Below are 23,927 nucleotides of genomic sequence, written 5' to 3'. Positions count from 1 at the left end.
TGCTCACGCCTCTAATCCCAGCACTTTGGGAGGCCAAGGCAGGTGGATCCCTTGAGGTCAGGAGTTCAAGACCAGCCTGGCCAACATGGCAGAAACCCTGTCTCTAGGAAAAATACAAAATGTACCCAGGCCTGGTGGTGGGTACCTGTAATCCCAGCTCCTCGGGAGGCTGAGGCAGGAGAATCGCTTGAACCCAGGATGCGGAGGTTGCAGTGAGCTGAGATCACCACTGCACTCTATCCTGGGTGACAGAGCAAGACTCTGTATTAAAAAAAATGGTTTTGATTGTTTCTATCATAAATTATGTATCATGCAATTATAAACTAGTTTATAGTCTGCTGAGGGAGATGGAAATTAGTGTTTAACATTATACAAAAGAGGACCTGGGAGAACGCTCACACACGAATCAGATACGGGCCCCAGTGGTGGAGGTTTTCAGTGGAGTGGTGCTGGGCTGACCATCTGGAGACCAGTGGGCCTCGGCCTGTTGTGAGCTGCAGGGACGCCTGCTCCAGGCCGACAAGAGCCTGTGCTGGGGCCGTGTGGCTGGAAAGAGCGCCATGCTTTATCGGGAACCACAGCCAGCCCACAGGCTGGAGCAGAGAGCGACGCCCACGGAGGCCACAAGCCTCCTGACTGTCCCTGGGTTCCACCCCCTCTCCACCAGCCCATCCTGCAACATGCAACCACAGCGTGCTTTTCCCATTTCAGTGACTTACACTTTAAATTTTAATCTTTGTATCACAACATTCCAGGTCCTTTACAAATGCGATCATGCCTACTTTTCAGCCTCATCTCCAATTGTCCCCCAACTCCCAGTCACAAAACACATGCCGTGTACCATAGATTGTAGGTCTGCAAATATATATATATAATAAATATATATATGTATAAAATATATATATATATATTTGACAGAGTCTTGCTCTGTCACCCAGGCTAGAGTGCAGTGGTGCGATCTCAGCTCACTGCAACCTTCACCTCCCAGGTTCAAGCAATTCTCCCCCCTCACTCAGCCTCCTAAGTAGCTGGGATTACAGGCGTGTGCTACCATGCCCAGCTAATTTTTGTGTTTTTGGTAGAGACGAGGTTTCACCATGTTGGTCGGGCTAGTCCCAAACTCCTGACCTCAGGTGATTCTCCTGCCTCAGTCTTCCAAAGTGCTGGGGTTACGGGCATGAGCCACCATGCCTGGCCCCACATAGTATTTTATTTAGTTTTCTATCTCTAGCATTGTATCACTTCCTAGGGTATCAGATGAACTCCTTATGTCAAAAAAGTGAGGGAAGAAATATTATAAGATGGAACGTAACTGATTGGGAAATGAGTTCTTCAGAAAATAATTGTTCTAGGTCCTTCTCTAGTCTTAGATCCATTTATTCAGCAAATATAGTGGAGCACAGTGAAAAAGAAGATAGCGTCTCAAAGCTCTGGATGTTGCTCATTTGGGAAACTCTAGGTTGCTCTGTTTGGCAGTGAGGGAGTGCCGTAGAAGTGGGGTTGACATGAGGTTCACATTCTAGATGGTTCTGTCTGCTGGTGTGGGGAAGAATGGGCAGATGTAGGGTATAATTCAGAAGTCCTTTGATGGAAGCTTGTGACTGCCAGTGGAAGCTCAGGAAGCAGATCTTAAGAGCTAGACCTGGGGCATCCACGTCGTGTGTGACATTTCCAGATCCTGTGGCTGACAGGTTTTTGTTTGTTTGTTTTTTGAGATGGAATCTCACTCAGTCACCCAGGCTAGAGTGAAGTGGCACGATCTCGACTCACTGCAAGCTCCACCTCCCAGGTTCAAGCGATTCTCCTGCCTCAGCCTCCTGAGTAGCTGGGACTACAGGCGCCTGCCACCACGCCTGGCTAATTTTTGTATTTTTAGTAAAGACGGGGTTTCACCATATTGGTCACGCTGGTCTCGAACTCCTGACCTTGTGATCCACCTGCCTTGGCCTCTCACAGTGCTGGCATTACAGGCGTGAGCCACTGCGCCCAGCCGAGGCTGGCAGTTTTATTCCTCACATTCAACCTCACATTCAACAAAGAGTAGGCAGCTCTTCTAGGGTCACCATTTCCTCAACTGACATAGTGTGACCTGGTTAGGAAGGTGGGCTTTACCATCAGCCCGTCCACCTGCCTGTCTGAGTGATCTTGGGCAAGCTAATTAGCCTTTCTGGCCTGCAGTCTCCTCATACACTTATGGCATGAGAATTAAGCGAATTACCAAATGGCCAGCACTGAGTTTGGTGCCTTGCTTGGAGCAGTCACTAAGTAAATGATAGCTGTCACAGACATCACCTTTCCTGCCTTCCTTTTCATTCATGTCAAGTGCTGACGAGTGGAAGTGAAGAAGGTCATAGTGACGTGTCTGACACCAGAGTGCAGGAAATGAGAAAGGCTTATTGGTTCTGTTCTTAATTTCTCTAAGACAAAGAACTGAGTTATTGGCCTTTGTGTCTGAAGCAAGTAGAAAGATACAAAACTGTAAGCTGATTCATAGTAGTATTTGAGTTAAAATAGTGTCTGCAAAGCAGGCACCATATTGTGTATCTGTATTTTCTGTCTACAGAAAGACCATGGAATCAAAGCACAGAGTGTTAGTAGATGTCTACTCAGATGCTCCTTAACACAGGATTTGAGATTCTACTCTCTGTGAGGACAGTAAGTGGAATCTTCTCTAAGTAACACCCACACACTGGAGCAAATGCAGATTATATGAACAGCTAAGTATCAGACAGGATCTCCACTCCACCTTGCTGAAGGTTGGCTTTTTTTTTTTTTTTAGATGGACTCTCGCTCTGTTGCCCAGGCTGGAGTGCAGTGGCACGATCTCAGCTCACTGCAGCCTCCACCTCCCGGGTTCAAGTGATTCTCCCACCTCAACCTCCTGGGTAGCTGGGACTAGAGGTGTGTACCACCATGCCTGGCTAATTTTTTTTTGAGACGGCGTTTCGCTGTTGTTGCCCAGGCTGGGGTTCAGTGGCGTGATATCAGCTCACTGCAACCTCCGCCTCCTGGGTTCAAGCAATTCTCCTGCCTCAGCCTCCTGAGTAGCAGGGATTTCAGGCACCCACCACAACGCCTATTTTTTTTTTTTTTTGGTATTTTTAGTAGAGATGGGGTTTCACCATGTTGGCCAGGCTGGTCTCGAACTCCTGACCTCAAATGATCCACCCACCTCAACCTCCTAAAGTGCTGGGATTACAGGCGTGAGCCACCGCACCCAGCCTCATTTTTGTGTTTTTTGTAGAGATGAGGTTTTGGTATGTTGGTCAGGCTGGTCTTGAACTCTTGACCTCAGGTGATCTACCCACCTCGACCTCCCAAAGTGCTGGGATTACAGGCTGAGCCACCATGCATGGCCAAGATTGGCTTTTATGTTTAAGCTAAACTACAAACTAAAACGTGACAGAGGCATATCTCAGTAGATTTAGAGGTTTACTTTGCTGAAGTTGAAGACATACCAGGGAAAAAGAGATACAAGTTACAGTAGGATCTGTGTCCTGTGCTTTTTCCAAAGAGGGTTTTGGGGACTTTAAAGGGGAATGTGCAAGCAGGAGGGGAGGGAAAAAGGAAGGAGAAAGGAGAGAGGATAGGCAGTGAGGCACTGGTTACATTCCTGTGGGACACTGGTCAGTGTGAATCTACTTTACATGTGAAAAGAAAGGAGTTGGGGGAAAATCAATCATGCATTCTTCTCCAGCTCAGTGGATCTATATTTTGCATGAAATAAAGTAAGCATGTGAATTATAGCCATTGGTTCGGGAACAAAAGGAAGGCTCTCTCTCTCTCTCTCTCTCTCTCTCGTTCTTCTTTCATCTTGCAGGAAGTTTTTGCCTGACTCAGTTCCCAAGCTTAACTTTCCCCTTGGCATAGTGAGTTTGGCGTCCTGAGATTTTCCTTTCACAAAGGGAAATACATTTGAGATGTGGAATACTTGTCTTAATGTTTCTTTTCTCGCCTCTCTTGTGTTCGTTAACCAAAATGAGTGACTGAGACAATAATCTCAATCAATCTAGTTTACTAAGCCAGATCTGGAGGGCACCTTTGGGATAAACGTGGGTCACAGAGGCAGATGTGGTTACTGCCCCTGAGAGGTTTTCAGGAGGTCTCTTGTTTACTCATTTCCTTAAAGGGGGAGAGCACATGGGAATTGGGGTGGGTGGGTGATAAGGAAAATGGTCACATTCTTGTGAGACTTCATTTAGTGCTAGTAAATCTACGTTTTAAACGAGATGAGGTGAAAGTTTTAAGAAGAAAATGGAGTAAAGGAAGAATCAATTGTGCGACCCTCTCTGGAGAGGTGGAGGAACAATTGCTCTCTCTTCTTTTTTTTTTTTTATTGAGATGGAGTTTCACTCTTGTTGCCCAGGCTAGAGTGCAATCGTGCAATCTCGGCTCACCACAACCTCCACTTACTGGGTTCAAGCGATTCTCCTGCCTCAGCCTCCTGAGTAGCTGGGATTACAGGCATGCACCACTACACCCAGTTAATTTTGTATTTTTAGTAGAGATGGAGTTTCTCCATGTTGGTCAGGCTGGTCTAGAACTCCCGACCTCGGATGATCCACCTGCCTCAATCTCCCAAAGTGTTGGGATTACAGGCATGAGCCACCATGCCCAGCCCAATTGCTCTCATTCTATCTTTGTTCTGCACCTGGGAAGATCAGCTTGTGTAAACCAAAAATAAAATTCTAAGGTCCCCCAACCATCTGGATGGACCTCTCCTCTTGGCCAAGGTCATTCCAAAGTTAACCTGAAAAATTCTTTCTGTCTATTTTCTTTTCTGCTTGCTTTAAATCTGCTGTTACTTTTCTTCTGAGATAAAAATCACTGTTTGAAATGGAAGAACATTCCATGCTCATGGATAGGAAGAATCAATATCGTGAAGATGGCCATACTGCCAAGGTAATGTATAGATTCAATGCCATCCCCATCAAGCTACCAATGATTTTCTTCATAGAATTGGAAAAAACGACTTTAAAGTTCACATGGAACCATAAAAGAGCCCGCATTGCCAAGACAATCCTAAGTCAAAAGAACAAAGCTGGAGGCAGCTACCTGACTTCAAACTATACTACAAGGCTACAGTCACCAAAACAGCATGGTACCAAAACAGAGATATAGACCAATGGAACAGAACAGAGCCCTCAGAAATAATACCACACATCTACAACCATCTGATCTTTGACAAACCTGACAAAAACAAGAAATGGGGAAAGGATTCCCTATTTAATAAATGGTACTGGGAAAACTGGCTAGCCATATGTAGAAAGCTAAAACTGGATCCCTTCCTTACACCTTATACAAAAATTAATTCAAGAGGGATTAAAGACTTAAATGTTAGACCTAAAACCATAAAATCCCTAGAAGAAAACCTAGGCAATACCATTCAGGACATAGGCATGGGCAGGACTTCATGTCTAAAACACCAAAAGCAATGGCAACAAAAGCCAAAATTGACAAATGGGATCTAATTAAACTAAAGAGCTTCTGCACAGAAAAAAGAAACTACCATCAGAGTGAGCAGGCAACCTACAGAATGGGAGAAAATTTTTGCAATCTACTCATCTGACAAAGGACTAATATCCAGAATCTACAAAGAACTCAAACAAATATACAAGAAAAAAAAACCCATCGAAGAGTGGGCAAAGGATATGAACAGACACTTCTCAAAAGAAGACATTTATGCAGCCAACAGACACATGAAAAAATGCTCATCATCACTAGCCATCAGAGAAATGCAAATCAAAACCACAATGAGATACCATCTCACACCAGTTAGAATGGCAATCATTAAAAAGTCAAGAAACAATAAGTGCTGGAGAGGCTGTGGAGAAATAGGAACAGTTTTACACTGTTGGTGGGACTGTAAACTAGTTCAACCATTGTGGAAGACAGTGTGGCGATTCCTCAAGGATCTAGAACTAGAAATACCAATTGACCCAGCCATTCCATTACTGGATATATACCCAAAGGATTATAAATCATGCTACTATAAAGACACATGCACACATATGTTTACTGTGGCACTATTCACAATAGCAAAGACTTAAAACCAACCCAAATATCCACCAATGATAGACTGGATTAAGAAAATGTGGCACATATACACCATGGAATACTATTCAGCCATAAAAAAGGATCAGTTCATGTCATTGTAGGGACATGGATGAAGCTGGAATCCATCATTCTCAGCACACTATCACAAGGACAAAAAACCAAACACTGCATGTTCTCACTCATAGGTGGGAACTGAACAAGGAGAACACTTGGACACAGGAAGGGGGACATCACACACCAGGACCTGTCATGGGGTGGGGGGAGGGGTGAGTGATAGCATTAGGAGATATGCCTAATGTAAATGATGAGTTAATGGGTACAGCAAACCAACATGGCACATGTATACATATGTAACAAACCTGCACGTTGTGCATAGGTACCCTAGAACTTAAAGTACAATAAAAAAAAAAAATCACTGTTTGGATCTAACTGGTTTATTGTTGTTGTTTTTGTTGTTTTATAAACCAGTAAGTTTGTATTAATATCTCATGGCTAGAGTTCTGAAGTAAAAGCTATAGGATTTTTTTTGTATGTGTGTTGTGTATTTTTGGCCACGAGATACCAAATTGGTTTAAAGGTAAAGAGTACTTGTAAATTAAATAGTAAGCCCAAATGCTTCTCAAGTTCACATGACTTAAGTAAAATCTTTAATTGATAAGTTGGTTTTAAAATTATTGGTATTAAAATTATTGGTAAAGTAATATTAGTAATGGAGGAACTGGCAACATTTTTGTTTGCATTTATTGATCAAGTGGTTTCATACTTAACCCTGCAGAATACTATAAGGAGTCAAAATTTGCCATAAGGGTTGTAAAACTAAATCAAGCATAAAATAGAATGATTGTTGCTTGTGTAATTTTCGAAGACATTTAATATTGTAGGTTTAATGAAAACAGCTAAATCTCAAATTACTAGTAAAATACCTATGTACTTAACTTTAACTTTATTGCTTAGGTAAATGCCTGCAATTCACAGGCTATACAGATGGTTAACAGGGAAATAACTTTAAATGATGACTATCACAGTTTTCATAAGTAATCTACATAAACTATTAAATAAATTCATCAGGTAAGTGTAACGGAACAAATGCTTGTAAACAAACTTGTCATAATTTATAATTTAAAGTTATATTAAATAATAAATATGAATTAAATGTCTGGGATTTCTAATTTAAAAATTATAGGAGAACATTAAAAAATGTGTTCTTTTTAAATGGTGAATAATTTTTGTCTACTTCAAAGGTTATCTAAAGGTTACATATAAAACCATGTAGGCTGGGCATGGTGGCTCATGGCTGTAGTTCCAGCACTCTGGGAGGCCAAGGCAGGCAGATCACTTGAGAGTAGGAGTTTGAGACCAGCCTGGGCAACATAGTAAAATCCCATCTGTAGAAAAATACAAAAATTAGCTGGGTGTGGTGGTGCACACCTGTAGTCCCAGCTGCTTGGGAGGCTGAGGCAGGAGAATCACTTGAACCTGGGAGGCAGAAGTTGTGGTGAGCTGAGTTTGCACCACTGCACTCCAGCCTGGGCAGCAGAGCAAAACTCCATCTCAAAAATAAATAAATAAAACAAAACAAGGTAAAAGGAACCAAGAAATAGGAGAGTTGTAAAGAAAGTTATAGATATAAAGATATATTTTGGTAAGAAGATAAAAGAAAAGTAATTTTTTATGAGAAAGAATCTTATATGGTGAATTTTTGTCCTAAAATGAAATGGTTGTTCAAGGAAGAGGGATATTTAAGACAAACCAGAAAGCTCAAGCATGTTGTGAATGGTCTATGTAAGAAGCAATACAGTTAGTAAAAAAAGGAAAATGTTAAAGTTACATAACTAAATTGACTATAATTAAAATAAATTATAATAGTCTTTATATATATTGGACTCATTGAAATACACTTGTACAAAACTAAAGAATTGGTTAGAACGAGATTTTTTGAAAATACGGAATTACTCTTAATGCAAGAAGAACTTAAGTTTTAAATTCTATAATCTGTTTCTCTTTGAAACATACTTCGGATTGATGTCTCAGAAGCACAACTTCTACTGTACCCTGCTGCTTCAGCTCTTTTGAGAAGGCCTGGGATAGTAACTCTCTCCTTCTCCTTTTGTTGGCTACTTTACCTTTTGTTGGCTTTTTAAAAATTAATAATCTAAGGTAAGGGAGATAATTTTTGAAAACAGGCAAATGAAAAATCTTTTGGATCTTCCTTTATCTGTATGTCTGTAATATCTATATGTTTATATGTGTCATGTGAAAGTGATAGTTCACTACCAAACTATGTGAAAGAGTTCTCATTAATTGACTTAAAGAAAAGTAAGTGCTTATCAGACTCATAAAAAGCTAGCTCTGATGCCTTTTTGTTCACATCACTTTAGTAATATTTGGTAAGATTAATTTGGTAAATTTAATCTCAAAATTCTGTCCAGTAGTTAAAAATCTTAAAGTCATGTAATGTTAAATTAAGTAACCTCAGTTTTTTTCACTGGGAATTTGGGTTACTAAGAATTAAACTAGTAGGAGAGTAAGTGGTGTTTCTGGTGAAGTTTATACAAACACAAGGATGTGGCTTTTGCTAAAGAAAATGTATTTTTTTCTAGTTTAGAGACTATTTAAAAGTCACTTTATGTAGTAACTCTTAAACCTTAAACTCTAAAATTTCCTTTAAAATAAGGAAAAAATTATATAGATGAAACCAAATGGATACAGAAAAAAAAAAGGCATGGAATGAGAAACCTTTGCCTCCTGGGTGGCCATGTCGTCACCCTTCTTAAGGAGCTGCAGCTGGGCTACATTCTGTTCCTGAAGGTAAAAGCTACCAGTGGGATTCAGAGACAGATCATAGTCATACTCCCAGGAAGTTAGCTCACTCACTGCATAAGGAAATTCAAAATAATAAAAAGCAAAATATTCATCCCTTGGTTATTGTTTTCTGTAATAGCTAAAGTGAAAGTACAACAGTGCTGGATTGGGCCTTAACACTGGACCATGCTCCCATGTGGATCTGTCTCAGTTCAGTCACTAGCCTCAAAGCTACCCACAAAAGGAAAAATTTAGCCAAGGCAACAAAAGTGACTTCTAAGACCTGTGGTTGCTAAGAAGACAGTCAGTGTGGGGGAAGGGCAAAATCAAATAACTATTAAAACCAGAGGGTACGATGTAAAGGAATTGTTCCATTTTTAGATTGGTATCATGAGCTTCTTGAGAAACATTTATTATAATAGACTGTAAAAATAACTACTGTATTGGACAGTATCCAATGGACAGTATCTTTCATTTTAAAGACAGATGTGGACAATATCTGTAAATGCTACAGAATGGAAGAGCATGATTGGGTTGATGTAGGACCCACAGCTCACTATTAAACAATCCCTGAGGGATATATGTGATCCAATTGCACAAGAGGTTATTCCTGGGAGAGTGAACAGCCTAGTGGACTGGATAATTGTCACTGTAAAGTCTGTTTGCCCTGAGAAGTGAACTGCCCAACTCTCCCTATAAAATGCTAAGTGGAACACCCTGGATGAAGCAGCTGATATGCTTTACAGATAAACCATGTGGGACTGGATTTGTGATGACTGGGATATTCTCCCCCTGCATATGTCTATTACCCAGGTCATGGTAAATGTTGAGGGTAAAAGGGTCCATTTTATGTGGGCACCTTCGGTGATATTACTGCTTGAGAAGCCTTATCAAATTTTCTGTCCCCCATGAGTCTTATAGATGCTTAATTAAACATTAGGGCAGTTACAAAAAAAAAAAAAAAAATGGGAAAGGCAAAAGGGAGTTAAAGGACTTGCCCCAGAAGGGTGGTGGAAATCTTTAGATGGTTTTTAAGAAACGAAATAAATAAAATGAAAACTGATGGGGTTAAAACAAAGGTCTTTACGACACCATCGAAAATTGGGTGGACCAAAGGGAACCCCTGCTGTTCCCCCAGCATGAAGCGGCCCCACACAAGTTTTCTGTATTTGACCCAGATTGGAGAAATTTTAAGAAAAATCAAAAGGCAAAGGTTATAATGAGAAAGCTTACATTGAGGCATGTTGAGATGAAGATTGACAAAAGGGCCTGAGTCCTTTGGCTCAGCTCCCTGTTGGGAAACCAAATCCCTTTTTACTAGAAAAGGTAAAATGGTCTGTGGGTAGAGAAGAAACGTTCCTGGGATGGGAACATAAACAGTACAGATTTATAGGACTATGAAATTTGAGCTGTTTAAATAAGTTTTATGAAATGTAGTTGTGACTCTTACCTAAATGTCATATGAAAATGGATATTGTATCTGGCTGAGGGATGTTTCCCCTATCTAGAACTATCAAACTGAAGGTATGTCAGTCTGCCCTTTGAGAAATGTTAATTGTATTACAGGATCTTTGGGGGGTTGATTTTCTGGCTAGAAACCTCTGTGACTGCTGTGCCTTTGCTCAAGATCCTTCCCTGCATCAGGGAAGAATGAGGTACACAGACAAGTGGAGGGTGAACCACACTAACATGAGCTTTGTTGAGTGTTACAGCAGCTCAGAGGAGACCCACAGTGGATAGCTCGTCTCTGTAGGCAGGTCATCTGTGTGGAGTCTGTAGTTCTTACAGAGAGGAGGCCCTGGAGAAGGCAGCTCTGCTCTGTGGCTGGTCGTCCTGATGTCCACAGCTCTCAGTGGAGAGGAGGCTCTGGAGAGGGTGGTTCCTCTCTGCTGTCGGGTTGTCTCTCTGCAGCTCTCAACAGAGAGGGTACTCTTCTTCTTCCTCTGCCCTGCTGTGGCTGAGCCCAGGGCTTTTATGGACCTCAGAGGGGAGGAAGTGCATCCTGATTGGTCCATGGGTGGCCAAGGGCAGCCCCAAAGAGGCACCATGAGCCCCCACTCTGGTGCGTAGGACTGGCAGCCTGGTCTCCAGCCTTCAGGCCCTCCCTGGCCTAGACGTGGGGCCTTACTGGGGGCCTGGCCCCTTTTGCCCAGGAATCAATCTGCCTCCCACTGCCATTCATGGCCCTAGCCCCTGCTCAGAGATTGGAGTAGGCGCTAGGAGCAGAGAGAGGCCAGGCAGTGGGAGCAGACACCCCTGAGCCTGCAGAGATGGGGAGTGGGGAGAGGAGGTCCTTCCTGGGGCCCCTGAGGGTGCAGGCTACAGAGACACCGGGTCCTGCACCTGGGAGGGTGGCCACAGCTGCACCTGGGAGCTCCCACCCCACCAACTCGGAAGGGCCCAGGGCTCTTGCTTGTTCCCAGCTCCTGCCTACTCCAGGAAGTGGGAGGCCCAGGTCTGCAAATGCAGGTCCAGCTGCTGTAGCTGCACCTGGGAGGGCAGATCCTGCTTGTTCCTGGCCACTCCATGGCAAAAGCACAGGGAGGCACAAATCCACAGCCACAGTTTGGGAGGTTGCGGGAACACCCACAGAGCTCCCGTCCCAACTCAGAAGGGATGTGGCTCCAACCAGCTTCATGGAGTGTGCAGCCCCAGCCAGGCCTCCCTGCTGCAGCTGCTGTGATGGCATCAGCCACTGCCATCAATTGTACATGTTAAATGGGAAGTAGTAAGACTGCCCGAGCCCGCAGAACGTAGGGTAGAAGCTGGAGTTTTGCCTGGGACAAATCCTCCACTTCATAGCCCTCTGTGGAGCATTTACTGGGGCTTATGGCAGAAACCTGTGGGCACTTCCCAATGACTCCCGGGCCTTTGGACTGGAGAGCTTCCGCTTGCTATGGAATGTTAACTGAAGCTATCCCTTTGCTAATAGGAATAATGGTGCCAGAAAAGGAGTTCCATAATAAAATAAAAATAGTTTGCATAGGATCTTGTTGCCTGGGACTGCAAAGAGGAGATGCTCATGAGTAGGGAGCCTGTTTTTCCCCAAGACTAACTCTGAGGAGCTGCTGGAGTCTACGGAGCCGGATAAACAGCTCTCATCCAACAAGGGCTGCTTGATCGCGAATGACAGTTTCCAGAGGAACAAATGACATCTTGTTTGGCAGTCTGCTGCTCTTGTTAAACAAGAGTCAAGGAAACAATTTTCTTTTGAGTTATTTACAGGCTAGAGCAATTGGGTTTTGTGAACAAATTTACCTTTCTATCTGAGTTTGACTAAATTTGCAAGTTATTTGTGATTTTATGATAATATAGTTATTCACATACATTTAGTAAGAGTCTAAATGTTTTGTTTTGAAACAGGATAATTGGAGACACTGGTTATTTTACCAGGGCTTTGACTAGAATAACATATTTTTGGCTGGGCATGGTGGCTCATGCCTTCAATCCCAGCATGTTGGGAGGCTGAGGCGGGTGAATTGTTTGAGCTCAGGAGTTCAAAACTAGCCTGGGCAACATGGCAAAACCCCGTCTCTACAAAAAGTACAAAAATTAGCTGAGTGTGGTGGTGGTGCCTGAAATCCCAGTTACTCAGGAGGCTGAGGCAGGAGAATTGCTTGAACCCAGGAGGTGGAGAGGTTGCAGTGAGCCAAGATCGTACCATTGTACTCCAGTCTGGGTAATAAGAGCAAAACTGTCTCAAAAAAAAAAAAAAAAAAAAAAAAAACCACACACAAACAGATTAACATATTTTTAGATAAAGTTCTAGCAAAGCCAACTTAAAAAGAGCCTTTATAGTCAATTGGTTCTTGCTGCACTTTATGCAAATAATCAGGCCAAGTATAATAAGACTAAAACATATTTTTCCACAGAAATTGGTCTTAACTATAATGTCTGTTAGAAGAGGAGAGCTAGAGAGAAATTGAGTCAAATGAAAAGTGTAACACTTGTTACTGATGACAGTCGTGACTTCTGTTTTTGAGTGCAGATTGAATCACAAATTATCTCTCGGCTGCAAGAATCTTGTAAACAGCACAAGGCTATAATTTTTCTTCATATTTATAGTTGGTGCCCCAGCAGAATAGGTTCTTTTTTCTGTTCTGACACACAAATACCCTTTTGATTGTCAAATTATTAATGTTATTTATCTCTTCTTGTTTTACCTCCAAGGAAGCCACAATCACGGAATTCTGGAGCGATACGGTACTGGCCCCTGGGCATTCCACTGTGCCTGCCTGGTTTTCACGGCCAATGCCCTGCTGCTAAGACTATACAGGCACCCTTCCTCTAGGACCAGGGACTATAGCAGAATAGCTGGGTGCCTGAGATTGTAAGGGCTGGTTTTGTTTGTGTGTGTTTGTTTGTTTGTTTGTTTTGTTTTGATGGAGTTTTGCTCTTGTCACCCAGGCTGGAATGCAGTGGCCTGATTTTGGCTCACTGCAACCTCTGCCTCCTAGTTTCAAGCGTTTCTCCTGCCTCAGCCTCCCGAGTAGCTGAGATTGCAGGTGCCCGCCACCACACCTGGCTAATTTTTGTTTTTTGAGTGGAGACGAGGTTTTACCATGTTGGCCAGCCTGGTCTGGAATTCCTGACCTTGTGATCTGCCCGCCTTGGCCTCCCAAAGTGCTGGGATTACAGGTGTGAGCCACCACGCCCCGCCTGTAAGGGCTGGTTTTGAGGGACACAATTAGTTCAGACCGGCCAGCCATGATGGCTCACGCCTGTAATCCCAGCACTTTGGGAGGCTGAGGTGGGTGGATCACAATGTCAGGAGTTTGAGACCAGCCTGGCCAACATGGTGAAACCCTGTCTCTACCAAAAATACAAAAATTAGCCAGGTGTGGTGGAAGGGTGCCTGCAATCCCAGCTATTCGGGAGGCTGAGGCAGGAGAATTGCTTGAACCCTGGAGGCAGAGGTTGCAGTGAGCTGAGATTGTGCCCTTACACTCCAGCCTGGGGGACCAGAGCAAGACTTCATCTCAAAAAAATAAAATAAAATAAAAATAAAAAAGTTTATCAGCTGTTATAGGACAGATTACTAAATGACCATAAAAAGCATTGCAGCATAACAAAAGTCTCTAAAAATCCTTAGCTTAAAAGGTTTTATCAATGCTTATGTTCTGTATCACTGATTACTGTAAGTCTATAACTAAAACCAAGATTACAGTAGTTCAGTCAGGTTTGTACCCGCGCCTTTGGCTTTTTGTTTGTTGGCTTTTTACTTAAATTTTTAAGGGTTAATGAATGCTTGTCTGTGTCCATTCCCATTTGGCCTAGAACGTTTTAATTGGCTACAAGTCTTTCGACTCTAAGTCTCTTGGCCATAGGGTGTCCTATCGAGAGACAGGACAGATCCAGGGCTGGCAGCCATGTCACCCTGGCAATGCTATGGAACAAAATAAAAGCTCGGTGGCCACTGGTGTTGCCTCTGACAAATGTTGGCTACAAGGGGAGGATGTAAACCAAAAATAAAATTCTCAGACCCCCCCAACCATCCGAATGGACCACTCCTCCTTGGCCAAGGGCATTCCAGACTTAACCTGAAGAACTAGTTCAGGACATGATGGAAACACGGAGACAGACATGCCTCATGATACCCTCCTTCCTTTTTGAATCACAGATGGAACAGGGTTAAGTCTGGTAAGAAGCATTTACAATCGATTCTCTCTGAAGCCTGCTACCCGGAGGCCTCATCTGCACGTGGTGAACAAGGTTTTCTTGGTCTCCACAACCTGTGGTAACCCATACATTCCTTTCTTTTCATTTATTTATTTATTTATTTATTTATTTATTTATTTAGACAGAGTCTCGCTCTGTCGCCCAGGCTGGAGTGCAGTGGCGTGATCTCGGCTCACTGAAAGCTCTGCCTCCCGGGTTCACGCCATTCTCCTGCCTCAGCCTCCTGAGTAGCTGGGACTACAGGCACCTGCCACCATGCCCAGCTAATTTTTTGTATTTTTAGTAGAGATGGGGTTTTACTGTGTTAGCCAGGATGGTCTCGATCTCCTGACCTCGTGATCCACCCACCTTGGCCTCCCAAAGTGCTGGGATTACAGGCATGAACCACTGTGCCTGGCCCTTTCTATTGATAATAACTCTTTCAACTAACTGCCAATCAGAGAACTTTTGAATCAGACTATGACTTTGAAGATGCCATACTGTCCTGCCTTCTTGTCCTCCCTTTCCAGACGAACCAATGTACATCTTAGATGTATCGATTGATGTCTCATGTCTCCTTAAAATGTATAAAACCAACTTGTACCCTGACCACCTTGGCCACATATCCTCAGGCTCTCCTGGGGCTGTGTCATGGGCCATTGGTACTCATATTTGGCCCAGGATAAATCTCTTCAAGTATTTTACTGAGTTGATTCTTTTTGTCCACACTTGTAATCTACTTTATCAGTGTGAAGTTGAACAGTCTTTCGTTTTAGACCTTAGTTTTTATGAGCTGCACTTGTAACCGCCGGACAGGTTCTCCTTGCCTGCTGCTCAGACAGAGCTGATTTATTAAGGTAGGGAATTGCAATGGAGAGAGAGTTTAATTCATGCAGAGCCAGTTGTTTGGGAGACCAGTTTTTGTTTGTTTGTTTGTTTTGTTTTGTTTGAGATGGAGTTTTGCTCTTGTTGCCCAGGCTGGAGTGCAATGGCGCAATCTTGGCTCACCACAACCTCACCTTCCCGGGTTCAAGAGATTCTCCTGCCTCAACCCCTGAGTAGCTGGGATTACAGGCATGTGCCACCACGCCTGGCTAAGTTTGTATTTTTAGTAGAGATGGAGTTTCTTCATGTTGGTCAGGCTGGTCTCGAACTCCTGACCTCAGGTGATCTGCCTGCCTCAGCCTCCCACAGTGCTGGGATTACAGGCATGAGCCACCACGCCTGGCCCAGAGTTTTATTATTGCTCAAATCAGTGTCCCCCAAAATTTGAGGACTGGAGTTTTAAGGATCATTTAGTGGGTGGGGGGGTTGAGAAGTGGGGAGCGCTGATAGGTAGGATTGGAGATGAAATCGGGCAGTCGAAGTTGTCTTCTTGCGCTGAGTCAGTTCCTGAGTGGGGGCCACAAGACCAGATGAGCCAATTTATCCATCTGGGTTACACCAGCTGACCCATTGAGTACAGGGACTGAAAATGTCTCAGGCACCAATCTTAGGTTTTACAATAGTGATGTTATCCGTAGGAGTAATTGGGGAGGTTTAGAATCTTGTGGCCTTTAGCTGCAGGACTCCTAAAGCATAATTTCTAATCTCATGGCTAATTTGTTAGTCCTCCAAAGGCCATCTAGTCCCCAGCAAGAAGAGGGTTTGCATCATTCTCAGCAAACTATCACAAGAACAGAAAACCAAACACCGCATGTTCTCACTCATAAGTGGGAGTTGAATAATGAGAACACATGGATACAGGGAGGGGAACATCACACACAGGGCCTGTCGGGGAGCGGGGGGATAGGGGAGTTACAATTGGCATGTCTTTGTTTAAGGGAGGACACACATCTTGAAAGGTTTCCAGGACAGCAAAACATTTACGCCTGGGAGACTTGTGGCGGCCGAGGGTGCCCGGCCCTGCCTTCACAGGGGCCTGGCTAGCAGGAGCCTTGCAGCTTGCGAATCAACAGTCATGCATTTGGAAGAGGGTGTTGGGTGACTCGGCTTGTAACCACCGAAGGGGTTCACCTTGCCCGCTGCCTAGACAGAGCTGATCAAGATTGGGGAATTGCAATAGAGAAAGAGTAATTCACGCAGAGCTGGCTGTGCAGGAGACTAGAGTTTTATTATTACTCAAATCAGTCTCCTCAAGCATTGAAGCATTCAGGGATCAGAGTTTTCAAGGGTAACTTGGGTTGGGGTAAACCAGTAAGCCAGGAGTGCTGATTGGTCAGAGATGAAATCATAGGGAGTCAAAGCTGTCTTCTTGCCCTCATCAGTTCCTGGGTGAGGGGCCACAAGGTCAGATGAGCCAGTTTATTGATCTGGGTGGTGCCAGCTGATCCATGAAGTTCAGGGTCTGCAAAATATCTCAAACACTGATCTTAGGAGCAGTTTAGGGAGGGTCAGAATATTGTAGCCTCCAGCTGCATGACTTCTAAACCATAATTTCTAATCTTGTGGCTAACATCAGTCCTCTAAAGGCAATCAAGTTCCCAGACAAGAAGAAGGCCTGCTTTGGGAAAGGACTGTTACCGTCTGTGTTTATAAACTATAAACTAAGTTTCTCCCAAAGTTAGTTCAGCCTACTGCCAGGAAGGAACAAGGACACCTTGGAGGTTAGAAGCAAGGTGCTGTGGGTTAAGTTACATATCTTTCACTATCTTAGTCATAATTTTGGAAAGGCGGTTTCAGGCTTTCAGGCCTAACTTTCCCTTTGGCTGAAGGAGTTCGGGGGTCCTGAGAGTTTTTGATTTTCCCTTACGTGTTGTACAAAAATAGTCTCTCAACGTTGAGTCCTGCCTACCTTACTGCTTGTTTTTATCAAAAGACGACATATGGGAATATATTCGGTTAAGTGTAAAGCCTTATTCAAATGTAAAGCTCTTCCCAAGATCTGCTCTCCCTTTCTATCTTCCCCGACTGTCGGTCTGGTCGCGCGGGAATCCGGGGCGGGTTGGGGCGAGACGAGAGCCCCGGCACCCCAAGTCAGGGTACTGCACCTGCCCGTTGGGGAGACCAACGACCGCTCGGTCCTCTGCTGCTCCTGCCTGGCGGTTGCTAGGAGCCGGGGAAGCGCAGGCGCATTGGGAGGGGCCGCGGACACGCCGAGCAGCGACCACTCGGCCTTCCCCTGCTCCTGCCTGCCAGGTGTTAAAATGCCGGGAATGCGCAGGCGCACTGTGAGAGACCGCAGGGCACGCTGGGCAGGGCTCGCTGGGCAGGGCCGCTCGGCCCTCTGCTGCTCCTGCCTGCCGGTTGCTAGGCGCTGGGACGCGCCTGCTGAAGTGTGCGGGGCTACAGGTGGCCTCCTTGGGGTGGGCCGCGCCTGACCGGGGCCGAGGACACCGCGGCTGCCCGGGCCTGCGAGAAGCAATGGAACCCGGGAAGGTCGGTGCGGCGCTGGGTCTGGGCGAGGGGTGGTGGAGCTTCGCGGACTCCTCCGGGCGTCGTTAGCAGCGCCGCCGCCGCCTTCCCTCTGCGCAGTGGTTCTCTCGACCGGGCCGGGGCTTCCCGGAGGAGCCGCGGTGCCTCCGAGGCAGGAAGGGAAATGGAGGCGCGGCTGGCCGTCGGCGCGAGGGCGGGCCGGTCGCCGGGCTCCCGGCGGTCGGGAGAGGCGGTGTGTGCAGCCTCAGCCCTGCGGTCGCCGCCGCGGCCGGTCTCCTCGCGCCCGGCCTGGGGGCGGCCTTGGCCCGTGCTGCGGGGCCGGGATGGCGGAGGAGCCACGTTTAAAATTTTATTCAGTTTTAGCTGATTTAAGTTTAAATATGACTTGTCACAGTTTAAGGAGTTGAGAGAGTGCAGCCTGGGTGCCTGAGTTGGAATTCTGGCTTTTGTTTTTACTTGTATGACCTTGGCAAAATTACTTAACAGGTGTTGTTTCCTAGTTCATTCAATGGGCACAATAATAATGGCAGCATTATAGGGTGTTTAAGAAGATTAAGTGAGATATTATGTGTAAAAGTGCATCGACCAAACCAGTGCCTGCTTTCATTAACACTCAATAAATGTTAGATATTACTGTACTATTCTGTTGTCTATTGATTCCCCACCAAAAGATGAGTAATTTAGTTTGCATACATTTTCTTCTACCTTCACTCCTATTATATTTTTCCCTATCACTTACCTTTATGTGTTGAATAATATTCCTTAATTTGTATTTTCTGTTATATCAACCTTAGGGTGTTTTGTTGTTGTTGTTGTTGTTGAGATGGAGTCTCACTCTGTCACCAGGCTGGAGTGCAGTGGCGCGAACTTGGCTCACTGCAACCTCCGCCTCCAGGGTTCAAGCGATTCTCCTGCCTCAGCCTCCTGAGTAGCTGGGATTACAGGCGTGCGCCAGCACGCCCAGCTAATTTTTTGTATTTTTAGTAGAGATGAGGTTTCACCATGTTGGCCAGGATGGTTTCGATCACCTGACTTCGGGTTTTTTTTTTTGGTTTTTTTTTTTTTAAAGATAATTCCCCTCTGTTGCCCAGGCTGGAGTACAGTGGCACGATCTCTGCTCACTGCAACTTCCAACTCCCGGGTTCCAGCGATTTTCCTGCCTTAGCCTCCCGAGTAGCTGGGATTACAGGCATGCACCACCACGCCCGGCTAATTTTTGTATTTTTAGTAGAGATGGGCTTTCTCCATGTTGGTCAGGCTGGTCTCGAACTCCCGACCTCAGGTGATCCGCCTGCCTTGGCCTCCCAAAGTGCTGGGATTACAGGCATGAGCCACCACGCCCGGCCAACCTTAGATAGTATTTTTTAACTTTCCCCTAGTTAAGATTAGGAAGCTACTGCTGTACACTCTCCATTTCTCCCTAAACCCACTAATTTCCTGACCCTGTCTGGTGTCAGGGTCAAAGGGGTCATCTTTTCTTACATTCAGTTAATGTACCACAATGGTTTTTGCTTCATATTTGGACCATGTCCTTCTTAAATGGCCCTATTTGCCTTTTTTTTTTCTTTTTGGCAAAAAAGAACACATGCTGTTTTAAATTTTTAAACCCTAGGATGTCTTCTAGCTTATTAATGTGATATTATCTGTTTAATGAAATCCTCTTAAAAGAAATTCTTCCGAGAGCTCACTGACTTTATGTTCTTATCAGGATAAATTGTTTTCTAGACCTGCACAGAGCTATGATCCGGGAATTCTTTCTCATTGTGCTTCTGGGTTAGGCCTACTGTTTCTTGGATCAAGTGTCTTCCTCTTTTTTGAAATCTCCCTGCTTTTTCCAATGGAGTATATCCTCACGTACCTTTTTCTTTTCTTTTTTTTTTGAGATAGAGTCTTGCTGTTTCACCCAGGCTGGAGTGCAGTGGTGTGCTCACGGCTCACTGCAGCCTCCACCTCTCAGGCTCAAGCGGCGTTCTTGCCTCGGCCTCCCAAAGTGCTGGGACTACAGGTGTGAGCCACCATGCCTGGCCTATCGCATACCTTTTTAGACAAGAGTGTATGTGGGAAGAAAACTGTACGCCCTAAGAATATCCTTATTGTACTGATAGATTGTTTAAGAGTTTGGCTCAGCATAGAATTCTAAGAGCAAAATAATTTCCCAGAACTTTGAAGATGGTATACTTTTGTCTTCTAGCAGTGTGTTTGACTGATAAGATATCTTTGTGAGTAACATTTTCTTTCTCTCCAGAAGATTTAGGATCTTTATCTGTGATGTTCTGAATATGGATGTAGTTTGTTATAGATCTTTTTCCATTTGTTATTTTTGACATTTGACCATCACTTGGGGTTTTATTCTGATACATATTTAATAAATAAACTTCATTTTTTTTGAGACAGTCTTGCTCTGTTGCCCACACTGGAGTGCAATGGCATGATCTCAGCTCACTGCAACCTCCACCTCCCAGGTTCAAGTGATCCTCCTGTCTCAGCCTCCCAAGTAGCTGGGATTACAGATGTGTGCCATCACGCCCAGCTAATTTTTGTATTTTTAGCAGAGACAGGATTTCATCATGTTGGCCAGTCTGGTCTTGGTCCGCCTGCCTCGGCCTCTCAAAGTGCTGGGATTATAGGCATGAGCCACTGTGCCAGGCCAGTAAATAAACATTTTTAAAGTAGCAAAAGCAACAGAACCTCAGAGCTGGATATTTCATGGCAACGAATCAATTCCTGTAACAGGTTCTCAATTTCTAATCGGTCTTTAACTTTTTAGAAAGTTAACCCATGGGTCATTATAATCTAATTATGTATCTATTATGCTGTGATAGAGAATTAATTAGTATAGTCTATTTCATAAGGTAAGGGGAAGGATAAAGTTTTCATGAGATTATTGGAATACAATTGTATTGGATTATTTTGGTATTCGAGTTTTTTTTTTTTTTTTGACAAAGTCTCGCTCTTGTCCCCCAGGCTGGAGTGCAGTGGGCGTGATCTCAGGTCACTCCAATCTCCGCCTCCTGGGTTCAAGCAATTCTCCTGCCTCAGCCTTGCAAGTAGCTGAGATTACTACAGGCACGTGCCACTATGCTGGGCTAGTTTTTTTTTGTATTTTTAGTAGAGACAGTTTCACCATGTTGGCCAGGCTTGTCTGGAACTCCTGACCTCAGGTAATTCGCCTGCCTCAGTCTCCCAAAGTGCTGGGATTACAGGCGTGACCCACGTTGCCCAGCTGGTATTATAGCTTTTAGTATACACCAAGCTTTTCCTTCAGTTTGTTTCATTGTACTTAGCTGCTCACATAATTGATATCATGAATATAAATAGTCTTATGTTCTTTATTTGTACTGAGATCATACCAAGTTTCAGTATGTCGTAGCTATCGAAAAAAACTTAATGATGTCTTTGCAGGCTTTATACCAGCCTGCATGGTGACAATTTTCTTTAATATTAGCTCTTTAAAAATTCTTTAATTTATCTTGCTTACAATGTATATGACTATTAATTTTTATGGTCAATGAAAATTTTAGAAATTTCTAAGTTTTTTTGTTACATACCAAACAATTGACAGGTAATGTGTGAGTTTATTGTTATGAAATTTATTAATCATAGCTTGAAAAATATAAACATGTATGTTTGTGTTTTAGGTTATTCTTAGTTTAAATTAAGTTTCTGCCCTTTTAATTTTGATGTGAGATATGTGCTAGTGATGTGACCTGTTTAGGTACAGTGCAATGCCATTTCATTCTGTTTTTAGAAAGGCTGAATGTTTTAGAGTAGATAGGGTGGGATTTCCAGGCTGGTCCTCACTGATCCGCTTGTGGGGTTCCTCCTGAGAACCGCAGAAACTCTGGCGTGAACTCTCCATTCAAAGGCCTGTGCTGATTCTTGACGAAAGTTTAACAAGGCTCCTAGCAGCCTAAGGCCAACTCTGGGACAGCCCAGCTCAGGGTTGTCTGGAAGAGCTCAGGGCTGTCAGAATAATTTACTGTTTTAGCCAACACCCGAGGATAAGCCCCTGACATCCTTTTTAAAGAGAGTTTAGAAGGGCTTAAATTATGAATCCTTCTCTGTCCCTTTGAGATGTCTCTAAATCTGCAATTCAGGAGTGTCTTTGAAAAGAGCAGAAAGGACAGGAGGGCCTCTGTTCCGGTCTCTCTGGGAAGGTAGAATCCTAACTGCTGTAAATATATCAGCTAGCAGACACAGCAAGCCTAATCTCAGTTATACTGACCAGCCTTTGTAATTTTTCACTTGAGCTCCCCTAGTCTGGGTTCTCCCCTAAAACACTCCTTCACCTCAGTGCAAACAGAAATGGAGCTCAGCTGTTTCCTGTCCTGCCTGCAGTTACAGAATGAAATCTGTTCGCCACTCCAACGTCTGGCACCCCTACCTACACTCCTCATCTGTCAGCCAAGTCTAGAAAGGAATCAGCCTGAGGCCAGCTCTGTCTACAAAGTAGACTCAGCGCAGTCCGCGTTTTAGGCATCTGCCGCTTTGATGTAGCAGCTCGAAGATGGGACTTGAATCTGCACATACATGCATACCGAAAACACGGGTGCTCCCTGCAGCCACATTTGTCACACGGAGTGCGGACTGTTAGAAACAGCCGGTGTGGTCACCAGCCAGGGCCTAGGTGAGTGAATTACGGTGACTGTAGGGAATAACCTTGAATTCAGCAATGGAAACTGATCATCCTAGTTTTCTTAGTTTCTGTTTTCTTGGGAGCACTTTTCCTACCAGGGAGCGTCAGTTACACAGTCAGGTAATAGAATGAAGACCTGGATAGGCTGCGTTTCATAATTTGGCCCTAAGTAATTTGATAACTTAAAAATTATAGTGTAAAGAATTTTGAAAAAAACGAGGACAGCAAAAGGTAAATTACGTCTCAGTCCTAAAGGTGGGAGCCAGCCTTGCACTCTGGGTCTTTTAGCGTGTGCCTAGTTTGGTGTGTTGCCATACAGGGTTAGTGAAGCACACTGCTCTGGCCATTAGTGGCCCTGCTCATTCCAGTCTGTAATTCTGAGAATTCACGTTGGTGTCATTAACGTAAAGAAAATTCAGGCAAAATTAATTATAGAGACTATCAGGGCCATGGCCTGGGAAACACTGGCAGGTGCTCCAGAGAACAGAGGAGAGGCTTGAGTGTTTAAAGAGAAAAGGGCAAATCAGCAGAGGGGAGGATTACAAAACACTTTGTCAAGAATTCCCATTGTTTTACAGAAGTGACATTGATTATTGATTATTGATTGGTTATACATCACTGAACTGTAGGTTATGAATTCTGGTGTCCAGTGTATGACATTGGTAGGTTAATTTATGGCTATTGGCCAGGTGTGGCGGCTCATGTCTGTAATCCTGGTACTTTGGGAGGCTGAAGTGGGAGGACTGTTTGAGGATAAGAGTTCAAGGCCAGCTTGGGCAACATAGCAAGACCCTATCTTTGAAGAAAAAAAAAAGCCTGGGCATTATGGTGCTATTCTGTGGCCCCAGCTGCTCAGAAGGCTGAGGTGGGAGGATTGCTTGAGCACAGGAGGTCGAGGCTGTAGTGAGCTATGATAGCACCACTGCACTCCAGCCTAGGTGGCAGAATGAGACCCTTTCTCTAATAAGAATAATAGTAATATGACTGTTGGTGGTGATGCTGAGTCAAGAGGTCATAAAGCAGGCGGCTTATTTAGCTCCGGGTGTGGGTGGGAGCGGGACGTCCTTAGCTCCGGGTGTCGCGGGGGGGGGGGGGGGGGCGCGGAGCGGGACGTCCTTAGCTCCGGGTGTTGAGGGGGAGCGGGACATCCTTAGCTCCGGGTGTGGCGGGGAGTGAGACATGACCACTGTCACATTTCAGTGACTCTGGATTGAAACGTTTAAAGGAGCTCACATTCCTCAGATTAGTTTCTTTTCTTTCTCAGTGTCATGTAGGAAACAGGATGAGGACGTGGATGTCAGCGCTATACCACTGGGTCCATGTAGGTGAATGTCACAGGGTTGGGCCGCTGTGTCTTTGTCGTGTGGGGACTCAGGCTGGATGGTGCCTTTGCTGCTTT

At 44.4% G+C, this 23,927-nt stretch overlaps 1 protein-coding gene across 1 annotated transcript in view; it reads left to right on the top strand.

Annotated features, from left to right (window-relative positions):
- The first annotated feature begins 17,701 nt into the window (after positions 1–17,701).
- Positions 17,702–23,927, top strand: part of LOC103247283 (cytoplasmic dynein 2 intermediate chain 1-like) — a 109,053-nt gene continuing 102,827 nt past the window's right edge. Inside the window, exon 1 of the mRNA XM_073014340.1 lies at positions 17,702–17,895. Within this exon, the coding sequence (XP_072870441.1) occupies positions 17,881–17,895 (15 nt within the window). The 5' untranslated portion in view covers positions 17,702–17,880. The remainder of the gene's footprint in view (positions 17,896–23,927) is intronic.

Source organism: Chlorocebus sabaeus, unplaced genomic scaffold, assembly GCF_047675955.1.
Source record: "Chlorocebus sabaeus isolate Y175 unplaced genomic scaffold, mChlSab1.0.hap1 unalloc_scaffold_95, whole genome shotgun sequence".
NCBI classification, from domain to species: Eukaryota; Metazoa; Chordata; class Mammalia; order Primates; family Cercopithecidae; genus Chlorocebus; species Chlorocebus sabaeus.
Note: the sequence above shows the minus strand (reverse complement) of the source record. Positions and strands in the feature narration are given on the sequence as shown.